The sequence below is a fragment of the Nycticebus coucang genome, chromosome 5 (genome assembly GCF_027406575.1).
Source record: "Nycticebus coucang isolate mNycCou1 chromosome 5, mNycCou1.pri, whole genome shotgun sequence".
NCBI lineage: Eukaryota > Metazoa > Chordata > Mammalia > Primates > Lorisidae > Nycticebus > Nycticebus coucang.
Window position 1 is genome coordinate 138,772,221 of NC_069784.1, and position 19,145 is coordinate 138,791,365.

The following is a 19,145-nucleotide window of genomic DNA, read 5'->3' on the forward strand; positions in this document are numbered from 1 at the left end:
TATTTTAAAAACTCTGTATTCAATTATTCACACCAAAGGATATCCATTAAAAGTATGAACATTTCTCTATATATTTCATGTATGATACATATATATACTTTATATGTGTAATTACATATTGACAAAAGAATTCTTGCTGTGCTAAGAATGTAAGTAAGACAAAGATTTTGCAATATAACACCCATATATGCATATATACTGGCTGTTTGAATTATGAATTTATTTACAACTTGTTTAGGGTTATAATAAATGGCTACTGTTCTATTATACAAACATAACAGTAAATGTTTTTTTTAAATACAAAGACTGCAAATGAATACGTGAAAAATTACACACATGTACAATATTTATAATTTATAAATGCAAAGTTAAGACCTCTTTAAATTATTGCACTTGCGCATTTTACAAAGATTTTTATGTCATACATATAAAATCATTTTTTAAATTTACTAACTCATCAACTATGATAAAGTTGAGTATGTTAACTTGAAATTCTCTCTGATAGTGAGCCTGCTAGACTCTGGATGCAGATTCACTGACTCCACACCTCAGTCTGTTATAAGCGGCGTATTTTTGACAGCACATAGCCCCTATCACGCTCTGGCAGTTTTTGGTCAGTAAGGAAATTATCACCACTATACTCTTAGATGTCTTATTTAGATCCAGATATAGAAGCACGTTTTTTTATATGTTTATGTAAAGAAAGTCACTTGTTCTTTTTAGAAAGAATCAAATTTGTACAAATTTTTGTAACCGTTTCACAGTGTTTTGGGCAAGCATGTTTTCAAATAGGTAGGGGCACTGTGCAGAAACACCTCTGTGGACAAATCTATTGTACTTTCAATTTGCACACTAAAAGAACATAGCATATACACCATGTAACAGATCAGTTGGAAAATGTTCCCAAATGTCACTTAGACAGGCTGAGATACAGCATAGGACTAGATATTGAAGTGACTAAAGAAAAAAAAACAAAGGCTGCAATGCCCATGATATAATGATATTTTGTTGGGCTAGAGTATTAAAACTTAATTATACAATAGAAGTACAAACTTTCCACTTAAACTTCTGCAAATATACAGTACCACAAAAAATAGCCCAAAACTGAAATGTATAAACCGACTTCCTTCCTATTTGGCAAATCGTATTCGGCTGTGAGTTTCTGCCGTGGTCTGTGGGTGACTTTTCTCACGCCCGGCGGGGCTCTGCCCTGCCTGCTTCCCGTTGCAATTTCTCACGCCTGCAGGAAAGAGCAGGTTGACTACCCATGACTTAAAAACACGGCTTTCCATGGTTGAGGGGAGGAGAGAAAAAATCAAGGGAAGGTAGTGAGTGTGTCTTAGGAAACATTGGTGTTTTTCTCTTTGTTCCAGTGTCTTAGTCTGGCATGAGCACACCGCTGGGACTGTCTTCCTTTCGTTTTTGCTATTCTTATCCGTCATGTAACATGCATCCAGTGCTTTCAATCACCAAAATATCCAGTGAAAAAAAGATTTTAAAAAGTGTGTACTGCATTGGAGTATCACTTACTGAAACATAATGGAAATGTTTAAAGATGTCAGCCAAAGGTGTATTAGGATAAATACTTACGCTCATGTATGAATGTAACAGCCATGCGCTGACAAGCTTAGGGGAAACGCCAGCTGAAGGCATACTCAGCTAATTTTACAATGATTTTTAAATCAAACAAATACTTTGAATAGAAGGGATCCATTGCAGTGACCAGCTGAATATAGTCCTTAAAGAATAAAAGCCTAAATAAAATCAGTGATGTGTAGAAAAGCAAACACGCTTGAAATACGTAAAAGAGAGAAATGATTTTCAAAATCAAAGTCATGCTTATATAACTGAAACCCAACAAAATCACATCATAATCAGCATCACAGTTCTTGCAGGAAAGACTGAATCTGAACAACTCCTTGGTGACAGTCACCAGGGTATATGTTAATGAAGTCAAATAAAAGAAAGCCGATGGGGAGAGAATGATCCCACTTACTCAACTGGATAAAATTAACCAAGGATGTCCCTTTAAATGTTTCAATTATAGATAAACAAGGAAAGCAAAATAATGAGTACATGAATGAGGAAGTTGATTGCAGTATTTAAAATAAAGGCACAGGCCAAGGCATGGTGAGTAATTTAGTTCTATTAAAGCTCAAACCTTAATTTTGAGTTAAAAGAGCAGAAACACAATATCAAAATCTAAACCTATTTAAAAATCCATCTATCTAAGGATTTATGTGTCTAATTATATTCTGTACAAACATATCTAGTGTGTACATGAACATATTGATGAAGCAACATTCACTGAGGTTGCTGCTCAAAATGAAAACCAAAAAAAAATCTTAAAAGCATGCTAAGAAGAGGAAACCTACACTGGACAGCTCTAGGTTCAAATTCATCCTGCTTTTGCTGCTCTGAGAAGGCGCCTCTTGGAATACCACTGTGACGCCTGTACGGCCCTGGTCAGCTGAAGAGCAGCAGGCACCAGGGAAATGGCGTCTAACGTTTCAAAGTTGATCTCTTTTGCAAGACTGGTTTCTCATATGCTTCTCTGACATAAGTGGAGCTGAGAAATGGATCCCAGTCCCTGCCCTAGGAATTAGATCATATTTGAGAATCAGCCTCTACATTTACTGCATTTAAAGTGGCTCTCATTGATTAATTAATCCATAGTCATCTGCTAAGTAATGAGATAATTACATTTTAGGATTTTATTACCTTGCCTGAGTTTAGAATTTGGAGTTCTTGACATGCATTTTACATTTCCAAGAACATTTCTAGCTAAAAATATATATTCATTATGTCTGGAAGGATAATGGAATAATTGCAGGTGACCATAAAACTTATTTTTTATGAATCGTCATAATCAATATAAATCTCTGCAAATTGAACATTCTACATATACTCATAGATGGTTACCAAATGTATACAGGACAGAGAAAATTTGGCCCACGATAAAATATCACCTTAATGAGAAATTCACCATAAAATCCATCTGCCTAATACCTTGTGGTATTACATTGTCCTTTGAAGAAAAGTTCTGGGGAAAAGATAAGGAACAACTAAAAAGGTAGCTAAATTTATCTGCCAAGTACAAAAACACTCTTGACTACATAGTTTCTAAAGCAAAGCATTAACTAAGTCTCATTGTAACCCGGACCCTTTCATTTTAGGTTAATCTGATTACTAAGAATATCTCACACGCAGCAAAAGGGATATTAACAGGTTACATTAGAATTCCATCTTTCCTTCATACTGTGCTTCTCTTATGACAACTTTTCACAAGAAATCAACTAATCATTAAATCCATACATTCCTTTGGGAAACTGTTCAAAGTAGAGGTCACACAATATAACACGCGACTGTAAGAAATTAGAGAATTTTCTGTAATGATCTTATCTGAAAAAGCAACTTTAAAAATTCAAAAATAGCCATGAGACTCCTGCCTCCATGATTGTTTTTCTGTATTTTCAAGCAGAATTTCTGGATTCCTTTAAAATCCTTTTAATTAAATAATAATCTGGCAGGATGTACTCCCTCCTGCAATTTAGTCTCCAAGTTAAATCAGATGACTAGATTGAGTTTTGTAATTAAAGTTATATCTGGTGGAATCTGGTTTCATAAACGTGTATGCAGAAAAATGTGCAGTGTTGTAGAGTTTAATTCAATTAATACAGCAACAAAAAGACACTTTCTAGTTAGCTCGGCATCAAGTAATATATATCTCCTAACACACACACACAAAAAAATCCCCATTTTTGAAGACTGGTGTTGATATTTGTTTTTCATGCGTGTTTGCTGGCCTTTCTCTCCTGTCTCATGTGTACGTCATGCGTGTATATCCCACACGCGTGTGTGCGCCCGCATCTGCGCACGAGGGTGTAGACGCACATCTCCGTGTGTCTGCGTACACGACGTCCATCCATGTGCATGTGTAGCTGTGTGTACGTCTAGCCACAGTGAGATTCATCTCCCTTTAGTTATTACATTTTTACCTCAGGTTGTATAATTAAAATAGCAAATGCAACTCCATGTAAGGAAGATGGCAACTCTCCGAAGCCCGTAAGGAAATTGAACACATAGTGTTAATTTTAACATAAGAACAATGTTTATGTATAGCTAACTCTGCTACAACATAAATAAACAATGTTGTAGAAGCCTCTGATTTAATTCTGCAAAACCAAGCTCATATAAACAATAATGTATGTAGTATTAAATACGTAGAAGCATATTTAAAAAATTTATTTCCTTAAAGGTAATATTCCAGTGTTCTTCCATGTGAACAGTGAACGAACCACTCGTCCTGGACCGGCCGGACCTGAGACTCTGTCTACTTCTTTCAGCTTAGAAGGAACCTCGGGTCGGAGGTTACTGTCCACTGTGCCCAAATCTTTAAAGTATTAACGTGCACCAGTAGTGATTGCCGTGTCATCTTTGTAGGAAGGGGTCCACAGTGTTACCTTTATATTTTTAAAAATATTTACATTATATGGAAATATTAGTCAACCAAGAAGTCACACAGAATAAACCACCCAAACCACAGGTTTCTCTGTAGATATTTGATCTGCGAGAAGAGTAAAGAAGACAGAAGTTACAGGTGTAATGTGACTGTGCTACTTCCTTCCTCAACTTTCACTCCGTGAATAGAAAGCTGTTGAAATATGATCAGGTCACATAAGGACGGAGATAAACGGGAGAGAAGGGGGTAGATCAAAATAAAATACAAAAGACTTACATTTTATGATTTAATCTCATTTTTTAAAAAAGAAATGTGTGGGATTTAATTAAATAATTTTTAGAGAAAACTTTTCATTTTGAATATGAGTCTAAAATTTTGCAATGACAGAGTGAAAATATAAAGGAATCATTATTAAAAATTCACATTTTATATCCATAAGACTTGTCCATTTAAAAAAAATCGCAATGCCTTGCTTTTATTTTGTTTGTTAAGCAAAGGGTTTCGTAAATTTTCCAAAATGACAATGAGGAAAATAAATTTTAATCATTTGACATTTTTTGAATTGATACTTGAAGTTCTGAGATTCACTGCGATGTATGCCTACATTTCTTCTCAAAAGGACAGCCTACTCCCTTTAATATTCAATGTAATCATCTAAGCCCTTTAATATAAACTGAAAGAATACACTTTAGTCCCTTAACTAAATTCTTGAAGATTTGAAATTAAATTTGACTTCTCTACCACTTCTGACACTGTGATCGCAATGATACCTGCCCTGAGGCTGGGGACTGCGACTCAGATTAATGACAAGCATTACAGTTCACACATGAACGCTCACAATATTAACGTGTAAAAATTCCTATTTAAAACCAACAACATCAAAGTGACACTGGTGTTCAAGCCCAAGTACAATACCGTCATAGTACCATTTTAAACCCTCACTGGAAAGTTACAATGGAAAAGTACCCCTTCTGAGTAATTTTTGTCCATTTCCATTAAGGCCTCAGCAATATTAGCCTATTAGAAAAGGCCAGTTCTCAAGTCAAATGAGTCTCTCGGCTGGCTGAGCTCTCAACACGGGCGGTCCTGGCGGCTGCTGCCCGAGATGCCTCACAGATGGCTCTGGCAGGAGGGCATCTGCCTGGCACCTCACCTTGACGTTACTTTCTTGGAGAGGTTTGCACCCCCGTTACAGGCGTAGGTCCCCCACAAAAATAAAAGGGAAAAGGTCACAGAAGCAAGATGAGAATGCTTAGGCGGGAGAGCTCCTCAGAGGGGTCAGTGGTCACTCTTCCCAGGCGGCTTCTCGGAGGCCCCCGGGGCCACAGGCGGGGCTGAGATCCACATGGCACTCTCCTCCCCTCGGATCACCTTCTCCCACTGCTGGAGGTTATCCCTGCGGGTAACAGGTGCAGTTACAGGAGAAGTTTAGACACAGACTTCTGGGCTCTATCTCAGAAACTAGCCATCAGTCCTGGGGTGCAGCTAGGCACAAGCGCTTCTGGTGTGGGTGCCACCCGGTGCTGTGGTCAGGCCAGCTGTCATGAGAGCCTCAGCACCAACAGAGCACCAGGGGCACCGTGCCCTCTGGACCCCCTCGAAGGCCAAGGCACTGCTCAGGATCTGTCACTCCTCAGTGTGTGAGTGAGAAGGGCTGATGTGAAAAGGGACCGAACAGCCCCTAGGACCTCCTGCGAGGAACACGAGGGCAATGGGAAGGAAGGATGGCGGGGAGGCAGGGACACTCCTTGATAAAATGGCTGGCTGGGCATTCAGCTCGAGAGGTGGGAAGGTGCTGACGGGAGGCCTTAATTAAGCCCTAGAATATTACACTTGAAACTTGGGAGTGTCCTTATTTTGAACACTGTGCCATACATAAAAAAGTCTTCTTACGTTACAGCTGGCACAGACTCGTGACATTTCCTCATTATAGTAAAACCTTGTTTGTGTTCCGTGATCTCTTATCTGTACTACAGGCTCGTCTCCTTCCCTACCAAGTCCTCTAATCTTTTCCTCAGTGTCTTTAGTGCAAACATCATGGGCATCATAAGCTTCTTTTATTCATGTGGTCACAACCACTGCACAGCCATCATCTTCTTTATGGCTGACCTGGTAGGGCTCCTATCTCCTATTATCATTTCCTGCTCGATTCTGCTTACTTACATGCAAAGTCATAATAAGAAGGGAACCTTGGAATTGCCAAAGACCAAATTCAAATTCATACAAAGTACAGTTTTCAACTTCTCCTAAATTACCATTAGCAAACATGCTAAAACACTTTTGGACAAAAGAAATCCCCACACTATGACCTGCAAAGCTTAACACTTTTACCTTCTGTACCATACCATCAAGTAGTACTTCTCCGGAGATTTTCTGATATATTATAGAAAGACATAGTGTCTCCTTGAACAGTAATGATACATAATGAATTTTTAATTGCTAATAAGAGTAAAATGCCCTTTAAGGGATTATATGGTTCAGCCAAATCTTGAAGCAGGAGCGTATCAATGATGCCAAAAAAAGCTGAACACAAGATTGCCAAACCTTTCCATATAACACTCCCCAGTAACCTTTCCAGTGCTCGACAATCATAGGCCATGTTCCTTCTGCTGGTTTCTAAGTATCCAGCATAAAACACAGAGATTTTTGGGATAGGAAAAGACTTTTGAAGATTGGTTAGGATTTTCCTAACAATATGTCTAAATTTATATTGATATTCCAGTTTCCCTTTAATAGCATATTTCTTTTTATACCCTAATCCCATCAAGAATGAGTCCTAGTTCACACTCAGTATCTATCCATCATGGTTCAGCCCTTATTTAAAAAGGTTAAAGTGTTATTAAACTAACCGCTAATTAAGGTCAGGTAGGGTTCACCAAAATAAGCTGGAATGTTATGTTTATCTCTCTAGGAGAGAAGAGAAAAAAAAAAAACCATCTCTTAAATAGGAAAAAAAAGATAAATTTTTAAGGTTTTTCTTTGTTGGCTTTGCTTCTTTTCCTTGGAGAAAAAAAAAGAAAAAAAAAAAGGCCCCAACATAAATCTCAAGGCACAGAATGAGAGAACACTGTGTTAGCTGTGGCTCTGACAATCTGCCCCAGTGCCCCTACTCCACCCTCTCACAGGGCGACCACTTCAGCCAACCTTGAGTGTAGTTATGGGAAACAGGTGGACGAGGGCTTGGCCCCCCCAGAACACTGACTCACAGGCTGCCCAGTCCTTCCTTAGTGCTCTTGGCCTTCCCTGAGGGGAGTTCTTTGAAAAGTAAAATGGAAATCTTTAAAAAATTCTAATGTTCGTAATTGAGTTCACCTTTGAGAGAAGTTAAGGAAAGGACAGAAAGAAACATGAGGTGAGGACAGAAAGACAAAAATGGCTTACATTTCTTTTGGGGATAAGAAGACTTAAAGAGAAAGAGGTCCCCATTCAAGTTTTCTACCCTCCTTAAATCATAAAGTAAGTGACGTGAGCAGAGTTTCTTTCCTCATAAGCACCTCTACACTGATATTACTGTCCTGTCTGTTTAAAACACCATGGTGTGGGGACCTCTGCACCATCATCATCACCACCATCACCGTCATCACCATGATCAGCACCACTGTCACCACCACCATCACCATTATCATCATCACCGCCATCACCACCATCATCACCACCAGCACCACCGTCACCACCATCATCACCACCATCACCACCGTCATCACCACCATCACCACCATCATCACCACCATCACCACCATCAGCACCACCGTCACCACCATCACCACCGTCATCACCACCATCACCACCGTCATCACCACCATCACCACCATCAGCACCACCGTCACCACCATCACCACCATCATCACCACCATCACCACCGTCATCACCACTATCACCACCGTCATCACCACTATCATCACTACCATCAGCACCACCGTCACCACTGTCACCACCACCACTATCACCACTATCATCACCACCATCATCACCGTCACCACCATCACCACTGTCATCACCACCATTACCACTGTCACCACCACCACTATCACCACTGTCATCACCACTATCATCACTACCATCAGCACCACCGTCACCACCATCACCACTGTCACCACCACCATCACCATTATCATCATCACCATCATCACCACCGTCATCACCACTATCGCCACCATCATCACCATTATCATCACTGCCATCAGCACCACCGTCACCACCATCACCACCGTCATCACCACCATCATCACCACCATCAGCACCGTCATCACCACCATCACCACTGTCACCACCACTGTCACCACCACCACTATCACCACTATCATCACCACCATCACCACTGTCACCACCACCATTATCACCACTATCACCACCACCATCACCACTGTCACCACCACCATCACCATTATCATCATCACCACTATCATCACCACCATCAGCACCACCACCACCATCATCACCACCATCACCACCATCATCACCACCATCACCACTGTCACCACCACCATTATCACCACTATCACCACCACCATCACCACTGTCACCACCACCATCACCATTATCATCATCACCACTATCATCACCACCATCAGCACCACCACCACCATCATCACCACCATCACCACCGTCATCACCACCATCACCACTGTCATCACCACAATCACCACTGTCATCACCACTATCATCACTACCATCAGCACCACCATCACCACCATCAGCACCACCACCACCACCATCATCACCACCATCACCACCGTCATCACTGTCATCACCACCATCACCACCGTCATCACCACCATCACCACTGTCATCACCACAATCACCACTGTCATCACCACTATCATCACTACCATCAGCACCACCATCACCATCATCACCACCATCACCACCGTCATCACTGTCATCACCACCATCACCACCGTCATCACCACCACCATCACCACCGTCATCACCACCATCACTGACTTGTTGCTCCTTTTTGGAGAATGAATGGTTTCATGTCCAACTGCTCTTCACCTACACTTGTGCAGGACACCATAAATGAATGGCTATAAAATCAATGGCAGCCACTGGGCTACTCAAGCCTCTCACAGGCCAACACCACGTGCCACTTAGCAGTATTGATACAAGCTGGTCAGCCCAGGGATCTCTCCCCTGATCCCAGGGATTCCCAAGAGGTGAGGCCCCCTCAGCACAGATACAACTTTCATAAAGTATAAAACTCAGCTTGCCCTTACAAGAATTTACTAAATTTCCTTTATGAAAGCAATGTCTGCAAACACCCAGATTGAATACAAGTGTAAGCAAGTGGAAGGATCCCCCAGACTCTTACCATGGTCTCTGCATGGAGACCCTCCTGGTCAGGTGGCTCTCTGACCCTGACTGGGCCTGGCTACCCACCCACCCCAGCCTGTTCCTGCTCCCCTCTCATCAGAGCTGCCAGGACAAGCTGCCTGAGCATCCAAGACTCATCTATGACGATAGCCAGATCACAGGGGAGAAGCCGCCCCTGGGGAGCTGCTAGACTAGGAACCCCTGAACACAACCACCCAATACCTAGACAAATACAGATCCCATGAAATTACGGTATTTATTGTAAATGGTGGCTAAGACACACGTATTGATGGAGTAACAGATACCACACAGAGCCTTAGTTTTGTCACAGCTGGAACTACTGCACATACCTGCATGCTTTGAGGAGGGGCTCCGTAGGAGGGAGGATCTGGGTCAGGGTGGTGTAGCAGGGAATGGCTACAGCATTGTAGAATCCAAGCTGCCTCCGTGCAGAACCCACGGGCAAGAAACAAAACTGTCCATTAGAGATTCTAGTCATACTTACATTTCTTAGTTTTCTGTTTTTGAAGCTTAATTGCAAAATTAAATGTTCTAGTTTTGACACATGTGATATGTGGGATATTGTAGTATGCATTTTAAAATGCATTAAAATACATCTTAGAAATGAAATGTAAAAATTAAAATGTATTTTGAAAGCTAATGTCTATTGGCATCTAGAATCCAGATACATGAAATGACACTCTATTTATAGATCATTCAATCTACAATTCAAGTCCTTTGCTCATCTCTGGGGAAAACTAGTGCTCTATTGCGGACATTTCAAAGTCAGCTTGCCAGCCGTCTCTTCCAACTTGACATTCAGGAGTTGTAACAGTGCTTTCTGTTCCTCTGGGCTTTGCCCCTTGTGTGTTCTCCTAATATTTTATTCACACACACACACCCCTTTTTTTGACCTACAATAAACATTGTTGATTTCATCATACTTCTTTCAGGCTACCATTTTCTCTATACATACTAAGTTTCACAATTTGAAAATTGTAGTACTCTAAAAATAAGAAAGAACACCTCCTTAGGAATTCCGGGTCACTGAGAATAAAGGAAGCTGCCTCGAACTGGCCTCCCGAAGGCCAGGAAAAGACCAGGTGTCGCATGAGCCAGAGAACAGTCTGTGGCTGTGAACAGCCACCCAAATGGTTGACAACACACACAAGATAAAACTGGCTCCCTAGGTGAGGTCACCCCCAAACCGTAACTTTCTAATTCTTAATAAATAAATAAATAAATAAATAAAACAAAAAACGGAGATTCAACCAGATGCATCACAGGGTTCTGAAGCATCAGACATGTGCAGTCCCTTTTCCTTCCTCCTGTTGCTCAATCTGTCCCCACAGTGAAGGCCATAGTTTGGATCTGATCCTCCAAACCTCAGGATGAAATGTGACCCCAGTGTTGGAGGCGGGTCTTACGGAAGGTGACTTGTGAGTGGCTTGGTGCTGTCCTCACAGTGATGGGTGAGTCCTCGCTCTCTTAGTTTGTACAGAGTTCTCCTGAGAGCCGGTTGTTGAAAAGAGACCAGTCACCTGCCCCCCACACACACTGAATTCCCTTCCTTCTGCCTTGGTGGGAAGTCTCCCAACACCGCCCTCAGCAGCAGGTGTCAGAGCCAGGCTTCTTGTACGGCCTGGAGAACCCTGGGCCAAATCACTCTTTTTTTCCTACAAATGACCCAGCCTCCGTATTCCTTTATAGCAACACTACCCAGACTAAGCCAGAAAATTAGTACCAATAAGTGGAGCATAGCTGTAAGTGGAGCATAGCTGTAAAGATACTGAAAATGTGGAAGTTTCTTTGGAATTGAGTACGGAATGGCCAGAGGATGGAAGAATGGGGAGGGTTCAGAAAAAGACAGGAAAACGGGGGAAGGTTTAAGTCCTTAGAGACTTGTAGAGGGGTCATGACCAAAATGCTGCTAAAAATATGGCCAGCGAAGGCTGCTGAGAGCTCCGATGGACATGAGGCACTCCCGGGAACTCGAGCAGATGTCACCCTGGTCATGCTGCAGTGAAGAATTTGGCTGCACTGTGTCTCTATCCTACTTTGTTGAAGGCCGAACTTGGGAGTGATTTGACCTAAGGTATCTATCTGGCAGAAGAAATTTCTAAGCAGCAAGGTGTTCAAGAAGTACAAGTGATGTGGCTGTTTCTACAGGCTGAAAATCAGATACAGTAGCAAAGAAATGACCTAAAGTTGAAAGGGCCCTTACAATAAAAGCAGAGTGTAAAATCTGGGAAAGGTGCCACTTGCTGTGTAGAGGAGCAAAGAGCTGCAGGACAACCACTGGCCAGAAAGTTCAGGCCGATAAAAGGCAGCCGGGAGCTGATCACCAAGCACATGCCAAAATGCTCCAAGGAGGCTGGGGAGGACAAAGTGGTGGGGGGGACACCCCCAGGTGTTGCCAGCCCCTGCATGCCCACTGTCCCGGCTCTAGTCACAGCTCAGAGAGCCCAGCTAGCCCTGAGGCTGCTGCTCGGGAGGGCGCCAAGCTCCAGCCCTGCTGGCGTCATTGTGGGGTGAGTTGCAGCTGGGCAAAGTGCAAGAGTGGCCAGGCCTGGACGCTTCCCCGGATTTCAGGTAGCCCTGGAGCCTGGAGTAGGTCTGCGGGGGAGTGGAGCCACTCCTGGAGTGACACCTAGATGATGGAATGAACTTCTGCCTGGAAGAGCCACAAACACCAGACTCCACAAGCATCGGACTCCACGAGAACAGCCCGTGGGCTGCCCTGAGCAAAGCTGAGCGCAGGGCTGCGGCCTTGGGGCTGCTCACCCCTGTGCCCAGAGGCCAGACGCAGGTCAAGGGAGATTCTGGAGCGTTAAGATTTAAAGTCTGCTCTGCTGGGTTTCAGACGTGCATGGGCTGGTTACCCCTTTCTCGGGGCTATCCTTTTCATGCTAGAAATGTTTACCCAACGTCTGTTCCACCACTTTGTTTGATTCCATAAGCTCACAACAGCTATAAGGAAACTTGCCTGAGTCTCAGATGAAACTTTGAACTCTGAACTTCTGGGCTGATGCTGGAACAAGTTAAGACCTTTGGAGACTATTAAGAAGTGATGATTATATTTGCAATGTGAGAAGAACATGAGGCTGCAGTGGGAGGTGAGCAGAGGCCCAGTGCTTGTATAGCCTAGCCAAGTGTGAGCCAAATGAACATTTTCTTATAAACTGCCCAGCCTCAGGTATTCTAGAATAATGCCTTTGCATTTCCATTATTAACATTATGTGTCATGCAGAGATTTACTTGCTTCCATATTTAGCACACATCATGGGGCAAAAGATCCCAAAATACAGATTATTGGAAAGTAGAGCATTATGTTATTATGACAAAAAATAATTTCTTAGTAATCAGTAATTAAGAAGTGACATGGTTGGTAAAATATTAGCTTATCACAGAAATATTTTGTGTAAAACCCTCTCCCATTGTAAATACATCAGGAATTTTGGCAAAAAACCCCCCAAACTATTCTGAAACAAACTATTCTCTTAATTAAAAACACATGAATGGAACCTCTACTCTGACCTCATCAATGAGAAGTTTTTAGCTATGTAGATATTCTGTTGGGATGACTGTTTAACAGGGAAGGAAAAATTTAGGTCCTGATCTTAAACCATATAATACGATAAATTCCAAATGAATTAACAAATCAAATATAAAGTAATAAAACAAAAAAGTAACTAAAGAAAATATAGGCAAATATTTATATAATCTCAGAATGGAAAATGGCTTTTAAACTAAGATATGAAAAGCAGATGCTAAACAGGAGAGACACCAGCTCTGATGCCATATATGGGAAAACTCCACACATATGTTAACAAGCAACTAAACTGCAAGATACAGGCACAGTGTGCATGCCGAGAATCAGGTGCATGTTCAGAGAGTGAAGGCGAAGGGGGATGGGGAGGGGGAGGGGGGAGGGAGGACAGCTTATCAAGAAAGCCAAGGACTAGGGGCCACAGCCGTGGAAAAGGCTGTAACCTACTTACTATGCTGATGCCCTGTATGAGCTGAGGACTTGCCTGAATTTGTATAAATCAATAAGTAGAATAATTTAAGAATTTATCCGAAACCTCCATCCTGTGAATTTTTTAAAATGTCCCTGAACTTATCTATATTATAATTATTGGTACATAACTTTCTTCCTTGTTATGCAACTGAAGACCATAATCTAAGAAATACACCACACCCCAAGTAAACACATGCAAAGCTGAGACCACACAGGAGCTCTCAAAACACAAAAATAAACAAATGAAACAAACATAACTGAGGCAGTAAGTCCTGGAAAGAGAATGATTAATGTCAATTTATGCTGAGACAAAACTCAAAATGTACTAAGTTACTAAGGTTTATTTGCCAGAATCAAAATCTATGTTATCTCTGAAAAAATCTTTGTATAGACAACTGACACGCATTTTCTGCTTTTAAAAGTTCAATAATTCAAGTCCATCCGGGCTTTCAAGTCAGAAAAGGAACCCAGGTCCTGGGATGGAACGGCATCTGCAGGGCAGAAGTGCTAACAAGGGTGTCTGTGAGTCCTTAAACCTCACAGGATTTCCTGGTCTTGGTCTAGCTGTCCCCAAACTCCATCTAACACAAGAAGGTTTCAAGTGAGTCTAGGTTCTGTCTGCTGAGCACCATGTCCATCCAGTCCATGAGACAGCCAGACCCTCAAGGGTTTGTTTCCAGTTTTGACTACAACCTTGGGACAAAGTCCCAGCAGGACAAAGCCCTGCTCCAATCTGCTTGCCTCAGGGTCTCAGCACAAAGGCTCATCTGAGTGGAGGATGATTCAAGGGTAAGTGAAGTTCTTTTTCTAGTTCTCAGCCCTTGTAGATGAATCAGTAAGTTTCTACATCACCAGACCCAGAATGACCCCTTCTCTGTACTCAAACATACTATGAGATGGTGTCCATTTATACTCATAATTTTATGACCACCTTAGACCATCTGATGTTGAAAGTACCAGTTTGACGTTAATAATTCGCAGCCGTACCTGGCCTTGTGGGACTTCATCCCTCTTGTCTCTGTCCATCATAGGAATAGGTTGTATTCCCAACTTCTTCATTTCATCACCCTAAGATAAACAGGGGGAAAAGTCAGGCTTTCTCAATTTTCAAGTGGTTCTAAAATATTAGTAATAAATTCTTCCCTTTATTCATTAATTTTCCTCAAAATATTTATTTCTGGTCATTGACTAAAGAAACATGTCAAAATTATAAAAATGTAACGCATCACTGTTCAGTATTTCATCCTGATGTTCTCCTGTGCCGGCTTCCAGAAACCCTGTCACCTCTTCCGGTTTCATCTGACAGAAGTCAGTAAGAGTTCTAAGATGCTGGTGCTAATAGTGAGCAGATGCTGGCCCAAAGCACAGAACGGCCTCCGAGCCCTTCCCACGTCATTCTCAAATGCTCTTTAAGGTGCATTCAGCTCTAGGCTTCAGAGAGGAATATTGACAGAGGAAGAATAAGGGTCAATAAGTCAATATTAAGGGATACACATCAAATTTATAATTATAGATAATATTTAGTAAGGAAAGGCTCTGGGCTAAGTAATTTATAAATATCATTTCACTTAGTCCTCATGAAATATTGAGATAGACCTACAGGGTGTCCGTAAAGGTTGTGTGCAGTTTAAAATACTTGCACACGAACTTATGGCCACCTGCCTTATTCCAATTATGTAGATTTTTAATGTCTTGCTTTTGTTTCATTACAGTGGAACCTCCATAGCTGACCATGTCCCGACGCTGACCACCTCACAATGACCTAATTTTCACAGACTGGACGTGCACCACATGTGTGTGTCAATGCAGGAGGCCTAGCTCCTTACGTTGCCCCGCTCTGCATGCTGAGGACCAGTTAGTTACAGTCCCTTGGGTGGTCAATGTACAGAGGTTCTGCTGTATTTATGAAAGTAAAAGCTTAAAATCTTTTCCATTAACATTTTCTAATTTTTTCCTAACTCCTGCTCCTTCATATTTAGTATGTTAGTAATTATAATCACGTTTGTTTTCAAAAGTCAGCAGTACAGATAGAAACTTCCTAGATTAACTAAAAAAGGATCTGCAAACGTGTTAACTGTAACCCTTGTTGAGTATTTCCAGTACAGGACTAAGGCACCTGTCCCCACCAGGCGAAGGCACTCAGGCACAGCTTCTGCACTACTGTTAGCACTGATGTATTAAAATCAGGGGTTTTCAAACTCTTTGCTTTTCTATCATAAGTGAGTAAAACATACTAAATCTCTTGCTCTCAAAGACTTCACAAGTCCAATAAGAAAACAGATTTTTAAATAAACAATGATTTAAATATGGACTTAATGCTAAAAAGGAAAAGAACTCAGTGCTACAGCCACGTCCACAATGCAGAGCTGAGCTAGGCTGAGCCACAGCCGTGTCCACAACGCAGGGCTGAGCTAGGCTGAGCCACGGCCGTGTCCACAACGCAGGGCTGAGCTAGGCTGAGCCACGGCCGTGTCCACAACGCAGGGCTGAGCTAGGCTGAGCCACGGCCGTGTCCACAACGCAGGGCTGAGCTAGGCTGAGCTATGGCCGTGTCCACAACGCAGGGCTGAGCTAGGCTGAGCCACAGCCATGTCCACAACGCAGGGCTGAGCTAGACTGAGCCACGGCCGTGTCCACAATGCAGAGCTGAGCTAGGCTGAGGCGTCAGCAGAGCCAGGAGGGGTGGGAAGTGTGCTCTGGGTAGAGTCATTACAGGGACAAAGACCAAAATGACAACTGCAGAGGCCGCAGTGGAGACACCAGAGGGGCTGAGGCAGGGACAGGGAACGTGTGGCAGAGACAGCAGGCGCGGGGCTAGCCACGTAGGGCTCTGAACACCACACTCATGATTTTGCCTCTATCACAAAGGAGGCTATGAAGCAGGTGTACTAATACAACCAGAATCATTACTGCCCATCTCCCAAATGCATTAACGGATGCACTCAGTCAAGTCACAGGACTGGCCGAGGTTACACAGCAAGTGCCAAGGGAAGATTTTAATCCCAAGCAACTTGTCACCAAAGAGAACCCTCTTCATTACTGTCATAGTGAGTCTAAAAGCTAGAAAGGTGCAGTCATCAAGACACGAGTTCATGACAATCTGAAGTAGGGGCGAGATCCTGAGGGGAGAAACAGGAGAAACAGGAGGCCATGGACAGTTACATCAACTGGCAGGACTCAGTAATCCTGTTTCCTCCCGCAGACTGCAAGGTCCTGGCAGACTGCACCTTAGAGCATCTGGGGAGCTCAGTCAACACTTGTGTACTGAATAAAAATGAGGAACATAAAAGAAAAATTATCTACATTAAATATCTACCACATTTGGATCCATACTTTAGAATACTGACATAGTTGTTAAGTATGAAAGGCATCTTAGTGGGGTACAAAGCAACAGACTAGTTCCAGGCCAGTTTCCTGTGTGGTATCTGCAGAAGGAATCCAGGTACTGCGTTTAGACTGTTGATTAGGATGACAAACTGCAATATTACAGTTCAGATATGTATAGGTGACCCTTAAACAACACAGGGGAACTGACCCCCAGCACAAAAAAATCCACATATAACTTCTGAACTTCCCCCAAACTTAATCACCAACACAGCCTCCTGCTGGCCGGAAGCTTGGCAGCAACACCAAGCCAAGGAGCTTGGTGTTTTACATGTTATGTGAATAATCCACTCTGTTCCCACAGGGAAGAAGATGTGACCAAGGATCACAGGGAAGGGAAAACACATCTGCTCTTCAGGGAGGGAAAGCAGCTCTTCACCCTCGTCATCTCCACGCCGAGCAGGCTGAGGGAAGAGCAGGGCGGCCTCACCGTCTCAGGGGCAGAGCAGAAAGGGGCGGGGAGAAGCAGGAGCGGCAGGTGCACTGGCGTAACCTGACAGAAAGGCACAGTAATTTCTGACTTTTTGCTTTTTCATTTCCCCCAAGAATGTTTCTATACAGGCACTAAAGCTAAAGCAAAGGCTGGAAGGATTGGTGCTTGTTGTGAAAGAGTCAGAAGCAGCCTGGACTCATCCGAGGGCTGCTGTCACACTGTGTAAGGTCGGTGGTTTTCTAGTGAGACACGGTGCTTCTTCTGGACCCTCCTCCTCACCCATCGCTGGCTTGGAAGCGCTCATGCATCTCCATTAAGTCATCCGCGCATTCCTCTGCTATGGTGCTTTGAATTCCTCCTTGATCCATAGCTTAACCCTGCTCCCCCCACCCCTTTTTATTGCCATATCCACAGTTTGCTTCGTAATTCCCTTGACTGGTTCTGTTGTAAATGCTGTGAAGTCATGGACAATATCTAGACCAGCGGATCTCAATCTGTGGGTCGCGACCCACAGGAACTGAATTAAAGGGCCGCAGCATTAGGAAGGTTGAGAACCACTGATCTAGATGGTTTCCTCCAGCAGGAAGTAATTGTGGGGCCTGATGGTTTTGAAGGCTTTTCTGTAACCACGCTGGCATCTTCGATGGAATAATCCTTCCAGGCTTTCACGACCTTCTCTTTACTGGGTAGTCTCTTCCACAGTGTTGACAATCATTTCCATAGAATACAGTGTATCATGAGCCTTAAACATCCTCACGGTCCCCTGATCTGGAGGCTGAACTGGAGACACTGTGTTTAGGGCAAGTAGACCATCTGATGCCTTCTGTATTTAACTCACGGGGTTCTGGGTGGCAAGGGGAATTGTTCAATATCCAAAAACTTTAAAAGGCAGTTGCTACCAGCAAGGTGCTTTCTGACTTCTGAGACAAAGCTTGGATGGAAGCTATCCAGAAAAAGTGTCCACACTGTCTGGGCCTTCTTGCCGTACAAGCAAAAGACCAAGAGCTGGTGCTTACCTTTCCTCAAGCCTCTGTGGTTAGCAGCTTTATACAAAAGGCAGTTCTGATCATAAACACAACTGTATTTGCACAAAACCAGTAGAGACAACCTATACCCTTCTGCCTTAAATCTTAGTGCTTGCTTCTCTTCCTTATTAATAAATTTCACTTGTGGGCATTTCCCCCCACAATAGGGCACTTTTACCTGCATTAAAAATTTGTTCAGATACATGCCTTTCCCAAGGATTTCCTTAATGACATCTGGGAAGAGGTGTGCTGTCGCCTAGTCAGCAAATGTTGATGTTCTTGTTATTTTAACTTGTTTGAAAGCCAAATCTCCTTCTCAAATTATCAAACCATCCTTTGCTGGCATTAAATTCTCCAGCTTTAGATCCTTCCCCTTCCTTTTGCTCTACGTTGTCATAGAACGGTTTCCCTTTGTTTCGAATCACATCACAGTCTATAGGTATGCCTTGGCTTATAGGAACCCTGCACACACATCAAAGCTGCATGTTCAGTACTAGATAAAAAAGC

At 42.8% G+C, this 19,145-nt stretch overlaps 1 protein-coding gene across 2 annotated transcripts in view; it reads right to left on the reverse strand.

Annotated features, from left to right (window-relative positions):
* Nucleotides 1-19,145, reverse strand: part of PDE10A (phosphodiesterase 10A) — a 233,315-nt gene continuing 214,170 nt past the window's right edge. For both annotated transcript variants that reach the window (XM_053592323.1, XM_053592324.1), the window contains exons 20-22: nucleotides 14,784-14,864; nucleotides 10,126-10,214; nucleotides 1-5,858 (exon numbers count right to left, since the gene is read on the reverse strand). In XM_053592323.1, coding sequence (XP_053448298.1) covers nucleotides 5,741-5,858; nucleotides 10,126-10,214; nucleotides 14,784-14,864 — 288 coding nt within the window. In that variant the 3' untranslated portion in view covers nucleotides 1-5,740. The remainder of the gene's footprint in view (nucleotides 5,859-10,125; nucleotides 10,215-14,783; nucleotides 14,865-19,145) is intronic.